The sequence below is a fragment of the Maylandia zebra genome, linkage group LG1 (assembly GCF_041146795.1).
Source record: "Maylandia zebra isolate NMK-2024a linkage group LG1, Mzebra_GT3a, whole genome shotgun sequence".
Lineage (NCBI taxonomy): Eukaryota > Metazoa > Chordata > Actinopteri > Cichliformes > Cichlidae > Maylandia > Maylandia zebra.
In genome coordinates, this window is record NC_135167.1 from 11,712,461 (window position 1) to 11,732,298 (window position 19,838).

Sequence of the window (19,838 nt, forward strand, 5' to 3'; positions counted from 1 at the left end):
TGTTTACATTAAGCCTGATCACATCTTACAAGTAAAAGAATGAATAAATTAATGTTACAATGCATATTTATTTATTTATTTAATAATCATGTAATTATAATTTTCCTGACAGTTATTGTTTATTGGCTTAACACCAAAGCAAAGACCTGTACATAGAGCTTAGGGTTTGTTACTATTCCATAAAGACAAGTGTAATATAACAGGTGTTTGGATATGGACAGCATTATACACGCAGCATTATTTTGTTCATTTTCATTCCAGTCTCTTTGTTGGTATCTCTGAGTTCCTGAACAGCCTTGGGTATTGTGTAGCTTGAATTTAGAAGCTGTGGAAACCTGAGCTGCGGCCTCAGGGTCATTGGGTGTCCAGTCTCTGTTGACAGTGAGCTGGGCTGAGTGAAATATTTGGAGTGTTGGGTCACTCTCCTCCCCTTGTTGCTTTCATGCTTTCTCCTTCTGTTCTTCCAAACATTTTGTGAATAGGTGATCCATTAACAGAAATGGGCCAATGGGATAAATACTGTGGACTGCCCTTCTAACGTCTCCATTTCCTCTGCCTTTTATTTCTTTTCTCTCACTGAATGATAGTCTTTGTCAGTGTGTCTCTCGTTTCTCTTCTTTCTTCTTTGTGCATCTGATTCTTAACAGGATTACAAATCAGCCTTTAGCCTAGCAATTTCTCTGTTTATCATAGTGACACTTTATGTCACATTATCCAAATTACAGTATCTTGCTGTTGCAATTAAAAAGGCATACAAAATTCAGGCGTGGTGTCAAAAGGGCAGTGTATCATTTATGGCCAATAGTTTGCATCACTATTTCTTTTCACCGTGTTTGTCTCATTTATCTGTCTCAGTTTCATTCCCTCTCAAACTGTTGTCCTCTCTCCATTTAGCTATGAACATCTTGGCTTGTTGCCATCACAATCCATTCACTACAGCTCAGCGAGACTGCACAGCCGCTACTATATCCCAGAGTGCACCCTGTTCTTTCCAACAGCTCCCACTTGTACAGTAAAATGGCAGAATGGCCACTTCACAGATCCCCCCCCCCCCCCCCCCCCCCCCCCCTCCTCACTACATTGTGTCCTCATGAGACACACACAGTTACTGAGTTACTGAGCAGAAGCGCATACATGTGTGAGTGTGTTGTGGGGCAAATACATGTTAGTTTGTCTGTGTTTATGACACATGGGCACATATCTAGGACATGATGAGGTTTCTAGTGCAACTGTGTTGTTTTATTCCCATATGAAATATCATTTTTTTGAAATATAGAATAACTGTTTACTGTGCCTACTTCTTTAAAGGATAGTAGGTCATGCTAATTCTTTGTTATGCAATTGCTACAGCTACCTTTTGAGATTAGGCAGCTATTGAAATAATTTTATGATACAAAATGTTTTAAAATGTTAAAGATAGCTAAACATTTTTAAAATGAATTTCCTTTCTTTCTTGCATATTCCTCATCATACCTCAAATCCATTTTTTAGGGACCAGTGGGATAATATCTGAACATCTATATCTGAAACATCCTCACCTTGCACCAAGTGAAACCATTGGCGGTGAGCTGGGAAATGGTTGCTAACATTTTAATGACTTAATGAGACCTAATTAGTTGAAATGGGATAGGGAAAGCAAGGGGCCACGGAGGTGATCTGTGACTGTGCATGCTGACTTGCACACATGTGAGTGCACGACACACAACAATATGTTGATCATTTTGAGTTGTTTGCATGTGGTTCCTGCATGTGTTTTGGGTGCATGGTTGTGCATGCATGTTAATGTCGTCTCAATGGCAGATGTGTGTGTATCAGAGTGCTGTGCAACAACCTTTCTCAGCATTACCCAGCCTCTTCATCAGGAAGTGTCTGTGGGGGGTCAGGCCTCATTTAATCAAAGAAAAATTCCATCTCCCATTAACTTAATTAATCCAACAGCAGAGAAAGACAAGCTGAAAGAAACCTGACTGTGTGTGAGTGAGGGACAGAGAGTCTTTTAAGATGAATTCACAAAGCGTGGTAATAAGATCTGCAGAGAAGATGTTTAAATTATATGAAATTACATCAAGACATACATTAAGTCATGTGTCTGGATAAAAATGTAAACATAAATATTTATTTATAGCATTCATTTATATATTAATTTGCTAGTTTGAAACCACTTACATAGACAGAGCTTAGAAAAAATGCTTGTGTGAATAGGTGTGAATCAGTGAACGCGGCAAGTTGAGCAAAATGCTTTGAGTGCTGAGATAGAGTAGGAAAGCACTATATAAGAACCAGTTCATTTACCATTTGCCATTCAAAAGAGAATGACTCAAATAAAAGTAGCCATCGTACTGTAATGATCACAGTATATGTATTTATGTTTGTATGGTCCCCACCTTCTGATAGAGAAGTGGATCAGTCTTGATCAAACTTTGCATTAACATTGCCTAAGGCACTGTGTTCACAGTGCACACATTTGTTGATGTTTAGAGTGCGCATGCTACTTTTGTTTTATTTATGCATTTTTGGGAATGTTGTGTACTTTAACAGTCAGGCAATTTTTTTTTTACTCTTCCCAAGTGACTGAGTGTCTGCTGATTATCGATCAAGTTACTGAAATAACCATAAAAACCACTATAAAAATGCTTACAGTCTAGAAAGTTTAGAAAATAGACATGCAGACAACACTCTTCCAATGATAAAAAGACTAAGTGAGCACGGGTGAGCACCATCATGTCATGGAGACACTTCATCAAGCAACCCATTGGATATTAAATTATTTATAGCCATGATTCAAAATTGATGTTTCGATATTTATTTATTTATTCTTCATTTTATATATTGATATTGTTCAAAATATGAGATCTCGCAAATTTGTCATATTTGTCAGTTACTGACTCTTAAGTCTTTATTTTTTTTAAATGGAAAAATGTTTAATTTGCCAACATTTTACCTAACACCCAGACAAAGACCTGTATGCACTTGTGGCGTTTGGTCCCTTTGTCTCTGAGCTGTATATACATCTTCCTTCATGGGGTTATGTGATATTGACTGTAGGGATGGAACAATGGCTTGACATGAAAAATGTAATTACATGCAGCAATAAAATCGTTAAACTTAAAATGTCTGTCACATTTTTAATGATCAACAACTACTAGTAAACTAGTATGCAACAGTCAACTTAGTGACCTAGCCATCACAATCTAGTCCTTATCGAAATCTCTCAGATCCTTCTGCTTGTCCATTTTTCCTGCTTCCAACTCATTGACTTCCAATACAGCCTGACAGGTGCTCCTGTAGTAAGATGATGAATGCTGTTTAATTTTATTAGGCTTTTTTGTGGTTGGTTTGTGAATATGTATGTTCTCTTTTCTTTTCAATTATTAAAAACAAGCAATTAAAAAAAAAGAACAAAACATGTTTAAATGTGACCATTTTGGATACTTATACTACTATGGAAGTTTCACTTGCTCCACTAAATGCTGTGCAGTATTGCTCTACTGAAGACATAAATGTCATCTTGCTACTTCTTCACGGAAGCAATGTGTTTCAGCATTATTGACCCTTGCATTTTTTGGTTTTCTCTGTATGTTTCTAATGCACTCCGTCTACCTCATAAATGATAATTATGTGCTATAATTTCTTGCAAAAGCTGATATTCCTTGAATCTTCCATCTCCAGATCTCTTGACCTTCGTCTCTTTAATTCTTTTTCTCCTTAGATAGCTTTTCTGTTTTTTTTTTTTTGTCTTGATCTTGTTATTTATACAAGTATTTCAAAGGACAGGTTTTTGTGCCTACCCTCTCCCCTCCTTTCGCTATAATGAGGGGGTGTGTTGGGTGAGTGGATGGTGCTGGAGGTGGTGGGGTGAGGCAATAAAGAAAGGCCATAAAGTAAACCATGCTGATGCACAATGGAGGGGGAAAAATGTTCTATGAGAATATTTATTTACTTTCACCGTTATCTGAAGCTTTTCTCTGATAAGTATGTAGTGTTTCACATTAAATCATTGTTTCATGACAATTTGTTTTGCATGGAAAATTTATCATCATTTAACATTCCTTTGACTACAGTTTATACAGCATTCAGCTGCTCACTCTGACCTCTCACTCCAGGACTTCCCCTCTCTCACTGACTTTAATGTCCTGCTGCTGACATACAAATCCCTTCATGCCCTATGCGCCCATTTCATTTGCAGAGTTTCTCCCCCTCCTCCTCTGGGCTTCTCTCTGTCCCCAAAACACCCTACTTCTGGTATGCACTACCCTACTCCATCTGTGCTGCCAGTGCTATCAACTCTTTTGAAGTTATGGTGAGGGACTACGCTATAAAACGACTTTGCCTTTTTAGAAAGTAAAACTAATCAGATCAGTGAGTATAGTTAATGTTGTTCATAGCATAGCTGTGATGATGTTCACAGAGCAATAAAAATACAAGAATGCCATTTATTTATTAGAATAAAAACACATTGAGGTTTACTAAAAGTACAGAGCAAAGTTAACAACCTTGTCTTCCTTTGTTCTGCATAGAAAAGCTGGTTTCCGTGGAGCTGAGCTGCGGCGCTGGACCCAGCCATGTAGTGTTGGAACCAGGTTTGCCCCTCTTGCTGGACTGCAATCTGGGGGCCAGTGATACACCCTTCAATGTCTCCTGGCTAAAGGATGGACAGCCACTACTTCCAGAGGGGAATGACTACCTTCAGTATTTGGTCAATGGATCCGTTCTCCTGATGCCAACGTCTAGGGATGGCCAGTCTCCCCATGGTGTGGCGGGGGCTTACAGCTGTGTGACTGGCAGCAGTCTTGGAGCGCTGATGAGCCGGACTGTGAATGTGCTCCTAGCAAGTAGGTATCCCTGGTTACTTTTAAGGGCTATGGTCAAGTTAGTTAAGATAGTTAAGTTTGCTGAAGACTCAGAATTTTCATTTGGTACATTGTGAGAGAATTGTGATCTCTGTGTCTGTACATTTTGTAGAAAGTTTGTTAATAGTTTACTTTTTCTTACCAGTAAGACTATTTTGATTAAAAAATATATTAGCCATAGTGTCTGTCACATCCTAGATATTCTAAAGACTGAAATCAGAGACAAGCAAAGATGCAGAAGTCGAGTTTCTTCTCAGACTGATTTAATGACACACTGCAGCGTGCTAAAAAAAGACTCTTGTGAAATTTTGCTCATTTATGCCAAGATTTACTTCTTACCTGAGTATTAATTAGTGAATTGTAGTGACATCTGTTTCCAGTCTTTATTCTAAACCAACATGACCTATTGTAGCTTCAAAATCATCCTAATTATGTGACAGCACAGTCTCACAAAGGCATGCACATGTCTGACCACTTCTGACTATACCTGAGAAATGGTGAAATGATTACACAAGTGTTGTTGTTTGTCTGCGAGTGTTTGAATGGTCAACATGTTTAATGCTGCAGTATATTCAATAAAACAAAATAAGAATATTGGTATCCTTTATGCATCTGCTTGCTGTAGAATACATGGATACACATGTATATTGAAGAATAGCAACTGAATTTTTCTGTTTTATCAAGGGAATTTCTTTTGCATGGATGGGCATTGACTTGCTTCTCTTCGGCCTCAGATAGGAAGTAACAAGTGTCTTGGGATGAGGTATACTCTGCAACAGAGTAAATGAGGGGGAAAGGATGGAAATAAAAAAAGGAAGAAGAGAAATATGGGGGTATGAAAAATGAGAGTACAGGCTGTAGTTTTTAATCGCCCCTCCAAAGAGGCCTCTTTCTCTCACTCTCCTAAGTGGTAGTCTTTATTTAGCCATTAGCTTTGTATAAAATGAGACAGTATCCTCTGTGGATGCCCCTTCTTTTGTCAGCTGTCACATGCCTATTTATAAGGATCTCTTGTTTGACAGACAATGAGGACTAAAGGGAAGGGAGGGGGTATGTTGGATGAATGGTGGGAAGGCAGACAAGGCTGAAGAGAGTTTGTGATGATGGTGAAAGGAAAGGCTTCTGAGACCATTAAGAATGACCTTCAGTTTGCACGCATGTGTGTATAGGTGTGTGGTGTCTTTATTAAATTACTTGCGAGAGGCTATGAGATAGATGTGACCACTGGGAAGGAGGATGAAGCCGAAATGCCTCAGCACTAACATTGAGTGGATATTCTTAGATCTTACAGTACGGGCCTACATTGGTAGGAATGACACTGAAAAACTGACTGTAGCTGAGACTGCATCTGTGAAAAAACATTAAGAAAACCAGCTGCTTCGGCGTTCCTGCCGAAATATATGATGTGTGTTGTTAAGGCAGACACAGTAAAAGAGATTTCCTTCTCTGTACATACAAATCAATGTCACATACAAATCAGCCTCTAATTCCGTCTTCTTTAAATGACAGAGGCAGCATACTGAGTGCAAATCACATTTTTCAAATCCATTCACAGGTAAATTATGATGATGGTTAAAAAAGCTGCTTTTTGTCTTAATTTGAGCAATTAACCTTTCTTATTATGAGACTTCTGCGGGGAATGTCAATATTTTCTAACTCTAGCTTCTGCAACCCATTTCAAAAAACAGTTGATGTCTTAACAAGGAAAAAAAACACACACAATTTTATGTCTTGTTGCAGGCTTCAGTTGTGGATAATGTCTATGAATGTTTTTCGTATTTAGTATTTTTCCTGCCTGTAATTGCATGATTTTAAAAGGTGTCTTATCATAAGTCGACTCGGTATTAATGCAGACACCCCATGCCAATATGAGCAGTGAAAGAGAATGTGGAGAATAGCTTTTCAAAGCTCGATAAGAAATACTAGTTCAAAGACATCTAGCATTACAACAAGAACTCTACATTGAAAGGCTTCTACTTAATGAAAGTCATTGCAGAAATACTGTAAAGGGCTTCCTTTTGTCACTACTAGTGCAGTACCTGCTTTCAAAGGCATGTTAGAATCAGCAAAAGTAGATAACACCGTCATTTGAGTTTTCTTTGGAGCAAATAATGCTATCTAAACTTCAAAAGCGTCAAAGAGAAGTCTGACATCATCTCATCTCTGAGATCACATGTCAGGTGACCTATCTATGGCCATTTCATAGATGATGTTGCAGAACAGGAAAGCCCCAAACGACTTCAAACACAACACAGCACTTACTATTGTCCCTCAATGCACCCACCAAGTCTGAAGTGGATCAGATGGACAGCTGTTGCAACGGACAAAGAATACTCACACGTACAAATACACAGACTTCTTCATTTATCAGAGAGGTTGAAGGACATTTCTGCCTATTTGTTAAAACAGACAGAAATGCACATGTTTTACAGCAGCTATTGCAAATATCTGTTGAAGCAGGAAGGGTGGCATGCTTGTTGAGTTGTGGTAATCAGATTTAAAGTTGGGAAGCACACAGGTCACAGGTTGAATTATCTGGTTTCACAAGGGGAGGAGGAAAATACTGCAATCTGATAGCTCTGGGGCCAAAGGGTAGGGCAGGGATAGAGGGATGGACAAAGACGGAGTTGGGGTAAAATCACCAGCAGCAGTGACCAAAAAAAAAGCCAAGTACTGAGATGAGATAAATGAGAGTGAGAGAGCAAAGAAATGTGAGATTTTTTTTCTCTATTTTTACCACGCACATTGAGGGGTTAAAGTTTACATAGAGCAATGCCCAAGGATTTGCCTGAAAATGTTACTTATATAGAAAGACTTTGTTGCTAGGAAACAATTGGTCATATTTCGACCCTATGATTTGGTATACCACCTTTAGCTGGGAACGTTACAATGAAAAATTTCCCAGTGTGTCAGGACAAGTCCTTTCAGTGTTAACTCCGCAGCATCTGACTCTGTGATCTGTATGTAACTGGATGGATCTGCCTTGGAATTTCATCACAGGTGTCAGGACACTCATGGAGCTCTGGGGAAAAAAGGCTAATATGAATATACTCTGACACAATGGACGTAGAAGCCCAGCAAGTCGCCATTGTTCGATCCCAGCATGAGTAAAGTGTCGTCTCTAAACACTCGTCTCCCCCCCCCCCCTTGCATTAATGTTGAATGGCTAATGCACATTCGCTTATCAGCTGTTGTTCACCGCTCTGCAGAAACCCTCCTGTGCACACATACACTTGTGAACATGGCTGCATACAGTGCTTCAGAAATGTAATCATAAGCTGTCCGTGTGCAGGCATTAGAGAACAAGTAGCAGGGCACACCGGCACTTAAATTTACAAATGTACACACACCCACGCACGCTCATTGAGCGTGTCATCCTATCAGGCTGTCTGGCAGTGTTACAGGTTGTGTGTGTTTACATGAGAGAATCATGCTGTAATGGCTGGAAGTGGCAGAGGTTAATCATCAACGGCTCTTCCATGACTTGCTACGCAACAGTCAGTGTGAGATTTTCTGAAATGAATCAAATCCATTTTGCTACTATGACCAAGCATCTCTGTCAGCCTGTGTGTACTCATTGAGAAACTTTGTTCCCTCAGCACAGTGGGAAAACACAGATGGACAGTTTGTTGACATGACTAACAGTTGGAGTGATAGGGCCTAGGGTGATTTTGGATAGCCTGTCCAGTGTCTCCTCCTCAGCTTACAGTGGTTTGGAGAAAATCTTGTACAAAAAATCAGGATGGTGTGAGTTTACAAATCTTGAGCCTACCATGTGATTGGCTGCAGCTATGGCTATGGTTTAAGCTTAGTGATTTTGGTCATTTCTCTACATTTAGTTAGCAGACTTATGTTAACTTATGTTTCTCAACTGATACTGGAAAGGTTACAATGCTAAAATCCATCTAGTCTACTAAATAGTTTAATTTGGGTTTGTACGAAGACCTTTGTTATTCCTAGATAATTTAATGAATCTACTGAACACAACAATAGACCTGTCATGTCGAAATTTTGGGGTTTGAATTTAATTTCTTAATATTTATTAGATGGCCTGGCATTTGCCTTTCATGTGATAAGTAGCAGAAATTCTATTTTTAAATACACAGTGGAGGGGATAAATGTAGGACGTCTATCTTCAGAATATTTCAGAAAACTTTATTAATAGCTGCTGTTTCACACATTCACACATTTATGTTTGTGACACTTTTGGGTGATGTTTACATGTTTTGAGGCTGTGCAAATCCAGTTTGGCAATTAGTTCCACAAGGAGAAAGTGTTTTATGTAAACCAGAAAGACTGGCTGATTAGATGCCTCTGCTTATTTAACATTCAAAGAAACACATATGATATTATTATGATATTACAGTAAATTTTTACAGCCTATTATGTGGTTAATGTAATTACACACTGGATTTTCTAGCCATTTTATGTTTTGGGCATTTTTATTGTCCCTTGTGCTTATTTCTTTGTTTCTTACTTTTCTCCTCTTAGAGTTGCCTTCCCCGACTTCTTTCTCTGCACTTTCCTTTGATCCACCCCCACTCCCCTACTTCTCAGTCAGGGCTACAAACTAAGAGGCTGGGACAGCCAGTCTGTTTTGTTCTCTCTTCCAACAGCCTGTTGGGGTCAGAGGTTAGAGGCCCTCAGACGGTACTCACTGCTGCCCCCTGGTGCTCAGCTTTACATTCAGAGGGAAGCATTCCCGTGTCTGTGATTGTATAAAGACTGAAAACTGGAGTCCTGCCAAGAGTCGACCTGGACAGACAAATAGAGCCAAGCCTGATTAAGTCCCTAAATTTCTCCTAATCAGGACATTCAAGGGCATTTAAACGGCCTCAACAAGTCTTTAATCAAATTACAAAAATTAAAACAGCACCACTGAAAGCCCTACAATGGGTGTAATACAAACACTGGAAGTCTTAAATACAGACTGCAGAAGTGACATTCACGTACAATTCACATTCACTGGGTTGTCTGAACAAAGCTGTAAATAGAATAAATGATGAGGTTAGTACTGTTTGTATTAAGTTACGACTTGAGCTATCAAGTGTGAGCTATCGAGTGTGTAGATCCCTTGCACTGGTTTTGCAGCCATGGATAAGTGCACTAGGTATGCTGAAGATATGCTGGAGAAATTGTGGACCATGGCCAGATGTAATACCAGGTGTGGGCAGACGCTTTGATCAATAACCCTCTGAACTATATCATTACTGTACCTGCAGGTCTGTCGAAGTTCCGTCTGGAGCCATCTCCACAAAAAGTGCCCACAGGAGGGGCTGCCCGCTTTGAATGCCAAATTGAAGGAATACCAACCCCTGTTATTACCTGGGAAAAAGATGAAGTAGCGATTCCTGAGGGAACAAGGTAACTATGGAGTTCTGCTTTGGCTTTTTATTGTATGTTAAATATTCCCAATGATCTGCATTTTGTATATGATTTCATATTGATTTACTCACTATAACTGTGTACAAGAGTGTTTGGATGTTGCCCTCCATTTGAATTCTTTGAGTTTGGATGTTGCTGCTAGTTACTAAAGACATGTCAGTCTTTTGTTCAAAACAAGAATGCGAATTTTGTTTGTCCCTGAATGTAGCTGCTTCAGTTTTTAATGGAAATGCAGAATGGTATGGTAATCATAAAGGAACAGCCACATCATGATAGCCACATCCTTGAACAGTCTCTCTCCCAGTTTTCTCACACATATATTCCCATTTAATGGATCACTTAACAATATCGACATTTCTCCTGACCCTGGAATTTGTTTCCAGCCTTATTACGTCAGGCAAAGTGTTAATGGCTGCTGTAGCCTTGCTTGACCCACAACCAGCTTGCTCCTCATAAGGTCTTATTGGTGGGACATGGCTCTTCCACCTCAGGCTCTAATAATGTCGTTAAACTAAAATCAACCAAAAAATGGTTCAAGCATCACTAGCTTTTCTCTTTCATAATATGTGTGTTTAATGTTATTTATCTATCCAAATTTTCTCATTATAAATGATGCTTTCTCTTATTACTGCTTTCTTTTTGGATCCTTTGTTTTCTGGTACCTCTTATTATTCTCCTTGTCTCCTCTTCTTATCTCCTTTACACTCGCCTGCTCTTTTATCCTTCATGAACAGACTACCGCTGGTCACATTATGGTCAGATTAATAGCCTATGATAACAGCTATAAGAGGTGGTGTGATGGCTTTATATTGCCTGGGTTCCACTGGTCTGGTTTGCCTGTCTGAAGTAATGACCTCTGTAGGGGAGGGAGAGGCAATGATATAAAATATGGGAAGTATTAACAGTGCAGAGAGATTCTGTATGCAAAACACATGTTACACATATTACAGTGTAGCCATTAAAACAGCCTTCATTTGGGGTATTTTGTGATACTATGAAAAGCTTACATCCCAAAGTTCTAGAATTGCAGTTATTTTGTGTTGTCTGACTCATCTCTAAAGTGGTTGTACACAAAGGTACTTTCTCCTGAACAAAGATGGTGTCTTATGGGGACTCAGGAGCAGCAACCTACAAAGCTGATCACCTGAATGCTTCATCCTATGGGGCACTAAGCCATTTATATAACCTTATCTTTCATTCTCTCTGCTATTCCTTCTAAATCCTTCTTTCTCTGTCATCTCTGTCTCTATTTTTATTGTGTGCAACAGATTCATTTCCCTTCCTAATGGGGTGCTCCAGATTCTGGAGGTGACCAAGGATGATGAGGGTGTCTACCGCTGTGTTGCATCCAATTCTGCCGGGAAGGACATCAGTCATGAAGCCAGACTCTCTGTCACCACAGGTAAGGCCTGTTGCAGTCCTTTATAGTGTTTGGATTGACAGGCAGGTACCACTGAGAACTCCTATCTTTCCATTCTTATGAGTTTTGGCTTAAAATTCATTGGATATATTTACAGCTAACAAAATGACACTTGAGGAGTTTTCATGTCATGTGAGTTTATAGCTGTAGTGAGTTTTAAAGCACATTTTGAATTATTATATTAATTATAATTATTTTTTTACATTTCTTTTTTCTGCCCAAAAGTCAATTTGATGTATTTAAAGTCTTCAGCTTACGCTTGTGTGAAATGGATATGCATATTGGGACATGATTGGCTTCTGACATGACAGGCTCAGAAATCATAATGGTACATCATGCTGATGTCTCAAGGTGATCACAGAGAAACTTGTCACCTTCAGCAGATGAATTAGCAAACAGCCTTCTAGTTTCAAACTGCACCAACATCAATCTGTAGAGTGAAGGTCACACATCCGAGTGATGCACTTTCTATGGCAGCAGCTTTACACTGTAATGGAATGCATTACAAGAAAGTACAGTGCATCTGTTGGTGTTGAAAATACATTTCTAAATGATATTTTTACTCTGATTATTTCAGGACTGTGGTCACTTTAAATCTAGGAACAGCTGATACTATACATATACAGTAAACCAACTAATGTCAGTGAATAGAGACTGCACATCATATAGCTCTGTGCATTAATTTTTTACACGATGTTTCCAACCTATTTTCGAACCATGATCTACTTTTAAAATTACCAATCTGCCAAGATATGTCAATCCAATCAGAGAGCCCTAACCAATACTGATTGCCTACCAACATGTTTAACATGCACACAGTAAATTTGAAAGCAGCACAGATACAGTTAAGTCTATAATATGTTTGACAAGAACAGCTTCACTTGAGTCATAATCATTATTTGATTGCAGAGAGTCCTCCATTTTCAGAGGCTCAAAATTAATGCCGACAAGCAATTTCATGGCCAGGTGTAAGGCAAGGCAAGGCAAGTTTATTTGTATAGCACAATTCAACAACAAGGTGATTCAAAGTGCTTTACAGAGACATTAGAAACAAGAACAAATAAAAAGCATGATTTAAAATTGAATAAAACAAGCAAATAAACTAACTAACTAATTAACAAACAAACAAACAACAGTATATAAAATCAAAACAGATAAAATCAGAACAGTAGATAAAATCAGTAGTTAAATGTAAGTTTTGAAATTTAAGCTTAAAGTGTGGATTTGGTGCTTTATTCAAATGCAGCTGAGAACAGGTGAGTCTTCAACCTGGATTTAAATAAACTGAGTGTTTCAGCTGATCTGAGGCTTTCTGGGAGTTTGTTCCAGATATAAGGAGCATAAAAGCTGAATGCAGCTTCTCCGTGTCTGGTTCTGACTCTGGGAACTGATAAAAGACCGGATCCAGATGACCTGAGGGATCTGGATGGTTCATACTGGGTCAGGAGGTCATTGATGTATTTTGGTCCTAAACCATTCAGAGCTTTATAGGCCAGCATCAGAACTTTAAAGTCTATCCTCTGACGGACAGGCAGCCAGTGTAAGGACCTCAGAGCTGGACTGATGTGGTCCACTTTTTTGGTCTTAGTGAGGACTCGAGCAGCAGAGTTCTGAATGAGCTGTAGTTGTCTGACTGATTTTTTAGGTAGACCTGTAAAGATGCTGTTACAGTAATCAAGCCTACTAAAGATGAATGCATGGACTAGTTTTTCCAGGTCCTGTTGAGACATCAGATCTTTTATCCTTGATATATTCTTGAGGTGATAGTAAGCTGACTTTGTTATTGTCTTAATGTGTTTTTCTAAGTTTAGGTCTGCATCCATCACTACACCCAAATTTCTCGCCTGGTTTGTGGTTTTTAGATGTATAGATTGAAGTTCTCTGGTGACCTGTAATCGTTTTTCTTTGGCGCCAAAGACTATTACCTCAGTTTTGTTTTTGTTTAGCTGGAGAAAATTTTGGCACAACCAGTCATTGATTTCCTCAATGCATTTACCAAGAGCCTGTACAGGGCCTCGGTCTCCTGGTGACATTGTGATATATATTTGTGTGTCATCTGCATAGCTGTGATAGTTTATTTTGTTGTTCTTTATAATCTGTGCCAGTGGGAGCATGTAGATGTTAAACAGAAGGGGTCCCAAGATGGAACCTTGGGGAACTCCACATGTGATACTTGTCTGCTCAGATGTGTAGCCTGTTACTTTGTTATTTCATGAGAAATGAAGCAGTAATTCTAATATGAGGTCCAGAGAGATGTGCAAGTGAGGAACGCTATTGTAAAAACAAACAAAATCAACCTATCAGAAAGATTCTAAAAACTTTAGAGAGGCCGAATCAATGATCTGGAGGAATGCAAAGCCCAGTTCTGGTCTTTCAGACAAGAACTCAGTTTCACAATGAGTTGATATGAAACTGGATTCACAACAAGGTGCAAACTACTGATTACACTCAAGCACATAATGGCCAGATTAGACTTTGCCATAAAAAAACATCTTAAAGAGTCAAAACTATGGTTGGACAGAAAAAAAATAACCTGTGCCAGAATGATGGGAAAGGAAAAGTATGCAGAAGGAAAGGAGCAGCCAATGATCCGAAGCATACCGCAGGATCTGCCAAATATGTGGTAGGTAATGCTATAGCATGGGGATGCATGGCTGCCAGTGGAATTGGGTCATTAGTGTTTATTAATGATGTGACTGCTGAAGGAAGAAGTAGGATGAATTCTGAAGTGCACAGGGTTATACTCTCTGCTCAGATTAAGCCAAACTGATAGAACAGTGCTTCACAATGGATAATGACCCAAAGCATAATGCCAAAGCAACTCAGGGGTTTCTCCATCATTAAATATGAGACTTAATGCAGAAAGACCCACAAATAAGCAGTAACTGAAGGTGGCTCCAGTAAAGGCCAAGCAGACCATCTCAAGTGAAGAAACACAGTATTTGGTGATGTTCATGTGTCGTAATCTTCAGGTGGTCGTTGACTGGAAAAGCTTTTAAAAAAAATCTTTTCGGTTTACAACGAAGCTATTTTGAGCCTCTGAAAATGGATAATTGCATAAAATTGTATAAAATGGCTGTAGTTCTGAAATAATTGAGGTCATTTTTTGAGTGGAGTGGTCAGTGCGCCCCAGGGTGGCTGTGGCTACAATGTAGCTTGCCATCACCAGTGTGTGAATGGGTGGATGACTGGTTGTGCTTTGGGGTCCTTAGGGACAAGTAAAGCGCTATTCAAATACAGGCCATTTACCATTAATGTTTTCTTAAATGCTTGTTCTCTAAGTTCTCTAAATGGAATGTAAATATATTTCTCTGTCTTACTTGAATCCCCGGTACTGAGAGGAGGCAACTACTCACTTGTAGTCTGGATAGGTGCTCTTCCATCATTGTGAAACTGCATGAGTTGATGATCTTCTTGGAAGATACAGCATATTTACACAAATGTGTTGATCAAAACCGATTTCAAATTCAAGGCACATCTTCTAAGGTTGGAATACTTTTGCTCTTGAAGTAGATTCTAGAACTTTCCATTAATACCAGCTGACCCGAGTGTTATTTTGCAGTGTGAGAATCTCATTCTCAGCAGAATTACCCAGTTAGAAGGGTGATACTGCTTTGCAGGTAATGCAACATCAGAACCTGCACCACTCTGAAAAGGCAAATAACTGTTTTCAAACCAACTAGGCTGGGTGCATAGTCAGTAAATTACTTCTTAGATTCAGGTAAAATGTTCTGAACTTGACTCTTCGTATTATGTATTTTGTCCTGATATTAAAGCTACACAGGCAACAGCACTGCAGCCCACTTGAAATCAATTGTAGCTTGCTTTCAGATTTGTTTACTGAGCTGATCATGCTGATTACATATTTATCCTCACCCTGCCACTCTAACTTGAACTCACTGAGTAGGGCAATAAGATCTTGCAGGAACGCTATATTCGAAAGCAACTAGTATCTGCCTAGAAGTGCATATTACGCATGTGTTGAAAGATTAAGAATTCTTGGATTTAAGGCAAGAGCTCAGTTCTTGGCTAAATCATTGCCAAAAACTGACCTCTGCTCATCCATCTGACATGTACAGTAGTAGCTCCGTATGCCTCTTTCAACTTAACTCCAAGTGACGTTCAAAACAACCCTGTCGCTCCAACACAGCGTCTGGTATAATTCTGTTGAATTATACAACTCTAATCAAGGAAGTCTGGGGAAAAAAAACACTGTGATGTTTGTTGAAAAGAACATTACTGCACTGGCACAGTCTAATCAAAAAGCATGTTTAAATGTGAAGATAAATGCTGTTTTATAATTCTTGTTTTTTGTTTTTTTGTTTTTTTGACTTTATCTTCATTATTTTCAGTAACTAATCTTCAGTGGGTCAAAACAAAATGGTTGTTCTGAACTGATGTCTAAGACTAAGCTTTTGTGTATAATGTCAGGCACTTTAAGCTTATGTTGTGTATGAAATTGCATGCATTTGCCTTGCCTGACCTTCACAATACATTTTTTCCAGTATATACAGTAAAAAGAAGCTTTCATGCTGTGATCGTTTGCAGACTATAATATACTTCTATATGGCTCCTGGCATTGGTCTTGGTCTCCCAAGTGTCTGGCACTATGTTTTGTTCATAATGTCAGTCGCTGATCAAGGCTCATTCTCCCTATCTGATAAAACATATTGGAAGTTATTGAATAATTACAACAAAGTTTAAACTTAAATCACTGCTAATCTGTTGGGAAGTTTGTATGCTCCACAGCAAAAACTGTCAGAAGGCTACCCCATAATGTTGATTCTGTTCATCTGGAGGTAACGTTTTTAGTCCTTGAAAGATTTTTTCATTCATCCAAGTGACTTCTTCTGTCTCATCTGACTGCAGGCTTCCCCGACCTTTAAATTATTACATTTGCATAATGACTGAAACTAGCACCACTGAAGGTCAGGCACGGCACCATTGACTAAAACGTAGTCAGTGGTGCTAGTTTTGGTCAAATGTACTGTTAATAAGGTAACAGAAACTTGCAGACAGCTTAAAAGTGAGTCAAGAAGTCACTGTGATGAGTGATGAAACATTTCACCAACTGAAGATGATATGTCCAGATGAACAGAATCAATTTTCTCTCCTTACTGAGTAGGTAGGGATCATTTTGAAAATTTGCTGTAGAAATGAATGAATGCTCACATTTAAAATGACATAGATGCATAGATACTTTCCTCCTGTGGCCTTCTGTCGCAGGAGGGGACTACTTAAGTCCTTATTGCAATTCATTACATGAAACAGATGTCAGGTCTAATGCCATCACTTAATTTGTTTTCACATCTATGAATAGAACAGTTCAACACCCATAATGGAGTTTTTACAGCTTGATATTGAGGTCATCACTTCATATACTTAATTCACATAGAAGATAGAGGACATTTAGCTGCTTTAAACCAACAATTTCTAGTTTCCTCTATTTTCTTTACAGTCTTTATTTTATTTTATTTTTTTACCGCACCCACACAGGCCCTATATGAAGGTACACCATCCAGTGCAGTCCTTACAAAAGCAATATGACCCACTTAAGCTTTAAGCATAACCAAGGCATAACCTTGTAGTCCTGATTATTAATTTATAATGTGTTTGCAGAATGGCAGGCATCTGTCCTGAACATTACCATTATGAGCAGCTGATGAGTGAGTGAGTGAGTGAGTGGAAAGGCCAACTCACATCAGATGTACCTTAGCAAAAACATTGAAGCAATTTGTGTCTCTTCAACCCATAGACAATACACTTTGAATAATAACGTAAAGGTCTGTTAAGGTGAAGATGGGTATATCTTAGGTCTGTGAGTTTAACCATCCTATTGCCTGACCCATTTACTGTGTGTTCTCCTTTTTCTTTGGATAGTAAGTCTCTTTATCGTTTACAAACCCAATTCCTAACAAGTTTGGGTGTTGTATAAAATGTAAATAAAAGAACAGAATGCAATGATTTACAAATTTTATAAAGCCATATTTTATTCACATAATAATGTAGAAAACACATTAAATGCTTAAACTGAGAGTATGTACCATTTAAGAAAAAAAAATATATATATATAATTTTTTTTTCTTTTTTTTTTCAATCTCATTTTGAATTTAAAGAGAGCAACACATGTCAAAAAAGTTGGGAGAGGGTCATCTTTATCATTGTGTAGCATCTCCTCTTCTTTTAACCACAGCCCATAAACATCTGGTAACTGAGGAGACCAGTTACTGGACTTCTGGGAGAGGAATGTGGTTTATTATTGTCTGATTATGTTGCTATAAAAACCACACCTTTCAGCACAGATGGTGCCTTTCTACATGTGCAAACTTCCAGTTCCTTTGGCAGTGATGCACCATCATGCCAGCAGACATGCAGGCTTCTGAACAGAGCATTGATAAGATGCTGGATTGTCACTCTCCTCTAGTTTAGAACATGTGGGTGTGAGGCCATAACAGAACCATGTCTGTTTTTAATGGAATGCCCCCTCAGGGCCCGAAGATCATGGGCAACCAGTATTCCTTTTTTGCCTCGTCCTAGATATTTCATCAGATTCTTTTTATGATGATATTATATGCTGTAAATAATAAGGCATGAGTCTTAAGAATTTTACCCTGAGAACCATAATTCTGAAATTGTTCCATAATTCATAGAAAGATTTTCGCAGATTGCTGAATGTCTGCCATCTTTAGTTCTGGGAGAATTTTCCTCTCCCAAGATGTTCTTTTTATACCCAATTGCATTACCGATCTGTTGCAAAGCAAATGAGCTATTCAAATATATTTCATAAAGTAAGAAACTGCCTCTGTTTTATCATTCAATATGTTTTTATGTGCTTTTGGGAATTAAATGCGGGTTTATGAGATTTGCGCCCAACCTTTTCAGAAATTGGTTTGTAGAAGCATCACTTATGTTCTCCCCTCAGTCAAGCATTCTGTGTAGGCTTGATTTCTGGTGTATGTCCAAAATCTGTTAGTGAAGGTTCACATTGCTCCATGTAAATAATAACATTCCAGTGTCCATCCTACCAAATGCTTAATGTCAAACACTTTCTGGTCATATCTACATCCACCATTTTAATGAGTCTGGAGGACTCAAATGTTTCAATGCAAGCCTCTAAAGGTTGATTCTGTTCATCTGGACGTAGCATTTTCAGTGGGAGAAACATCCAGATGAACAGAATCAACCTTTGGAGATTTACTTACCTGGATGATTGAGAATGCATCAAGACGTTTCAATGCAAGCTGTATGAATTTCTCTGAATACAGCTTCAAACCTCTCTGCAGTTTAGCCTGAAGGCAGGGTAGGATTTAAATGAAATACAGAACACAATTTTTCTAAATACTTGATAATGATTTTATTTGTATATATGCAAATCTGACTGATGCAAAACTGCTGTGACAGCTACTTGGTTTAAAAAGTGTGTATTTGAATTGCTAACAGAGCTGTAAATCTTGGCAGCAACCCTGAAGAGCGAGATCAGGATCAATGGGTTCACCACTGTCTAATGTGATATTTACTGGTCCAGACTGCCAAAGCTTACATTTCTTTCGCTGACATAGGCTCGACCGAAGCCCTGAACAGAGTTGTGATTGTGGCACCACCTCAGAATGCTTCAGTTGTGCTTGGACATCCTGCCGTGATGGAGTGTATGGCTCAAGGCCAGCCGAAACCACTGGTGTCCTGGAGCAGACAAGGTAATACTGGCAAATTATCTTACACTTTTCTCTCTGTGCCTCTTGTTTTTGTACTCTACTGCATCTGTCTGTCATTATCAGTGCCTCACTCGCCGTTTATCTGCCAAACACACCCAAAGAACAAACATCAGCAAGTGAGGATCAGATTTGCAGTAGCTGCAGGTGTAAAGTTGATATTAGCTGTCTCTTGTCAACTGCTTTATCCTGCATTGAGTCATGCTTTACATAAGGTGATTTGTCACATCAATTCATTCGCACCTCCACCATTTGTCCACACCCACCCATACACACACATGAAATGTTAATGGGGAAAAAATCCTTTCACATCCTGTGACTCAGCAACATTTGAATTTGCAAAGAATCATTGTTAGAATCAATTCTTAGAAGACTATATATGCATTGGTCATTCTGGTTATCATTTGCAACGTGGCCGTTGGAGCTTAAATACTGACCATTTCTTTTTCACCTCGTATTTTTTAGTTGGTGGCC

General features: G+C 38.8%; 1 protein-coding gene across 1 annotated transcript in view; it reads left to right on the top strand.

Annotated features, from left to right (window-relative positions):
- The window catches only part of igdcc4 (immunoglobulin superfamily, DCC subclass, member 4), a 57,814-nt gene that overhangs the window by 19,011 nt on the left and 18,965 nt on the right, over positions 1-19,838 (top strand). The window contains exons 2-5 of the mRNA XM_004539616.4: positions 4,518-4,832; positions 10,073-10,214; positions 11,504-11,637; positions 19,215-19,349. Of these exons, the coding sequence (XP_004539673.1) occupies positions 4,518-4,832; positions 10,073-10,214; positions 11,504-11,637; positions 19,215-19,349 (726 nt within the window). The remainder of the gene's footprint in view (positions 1-4,517; positions 4,833-10,072; positions 10,215-11,503; positions 11,638-19,214; positions 19,350-19,838) is intronic.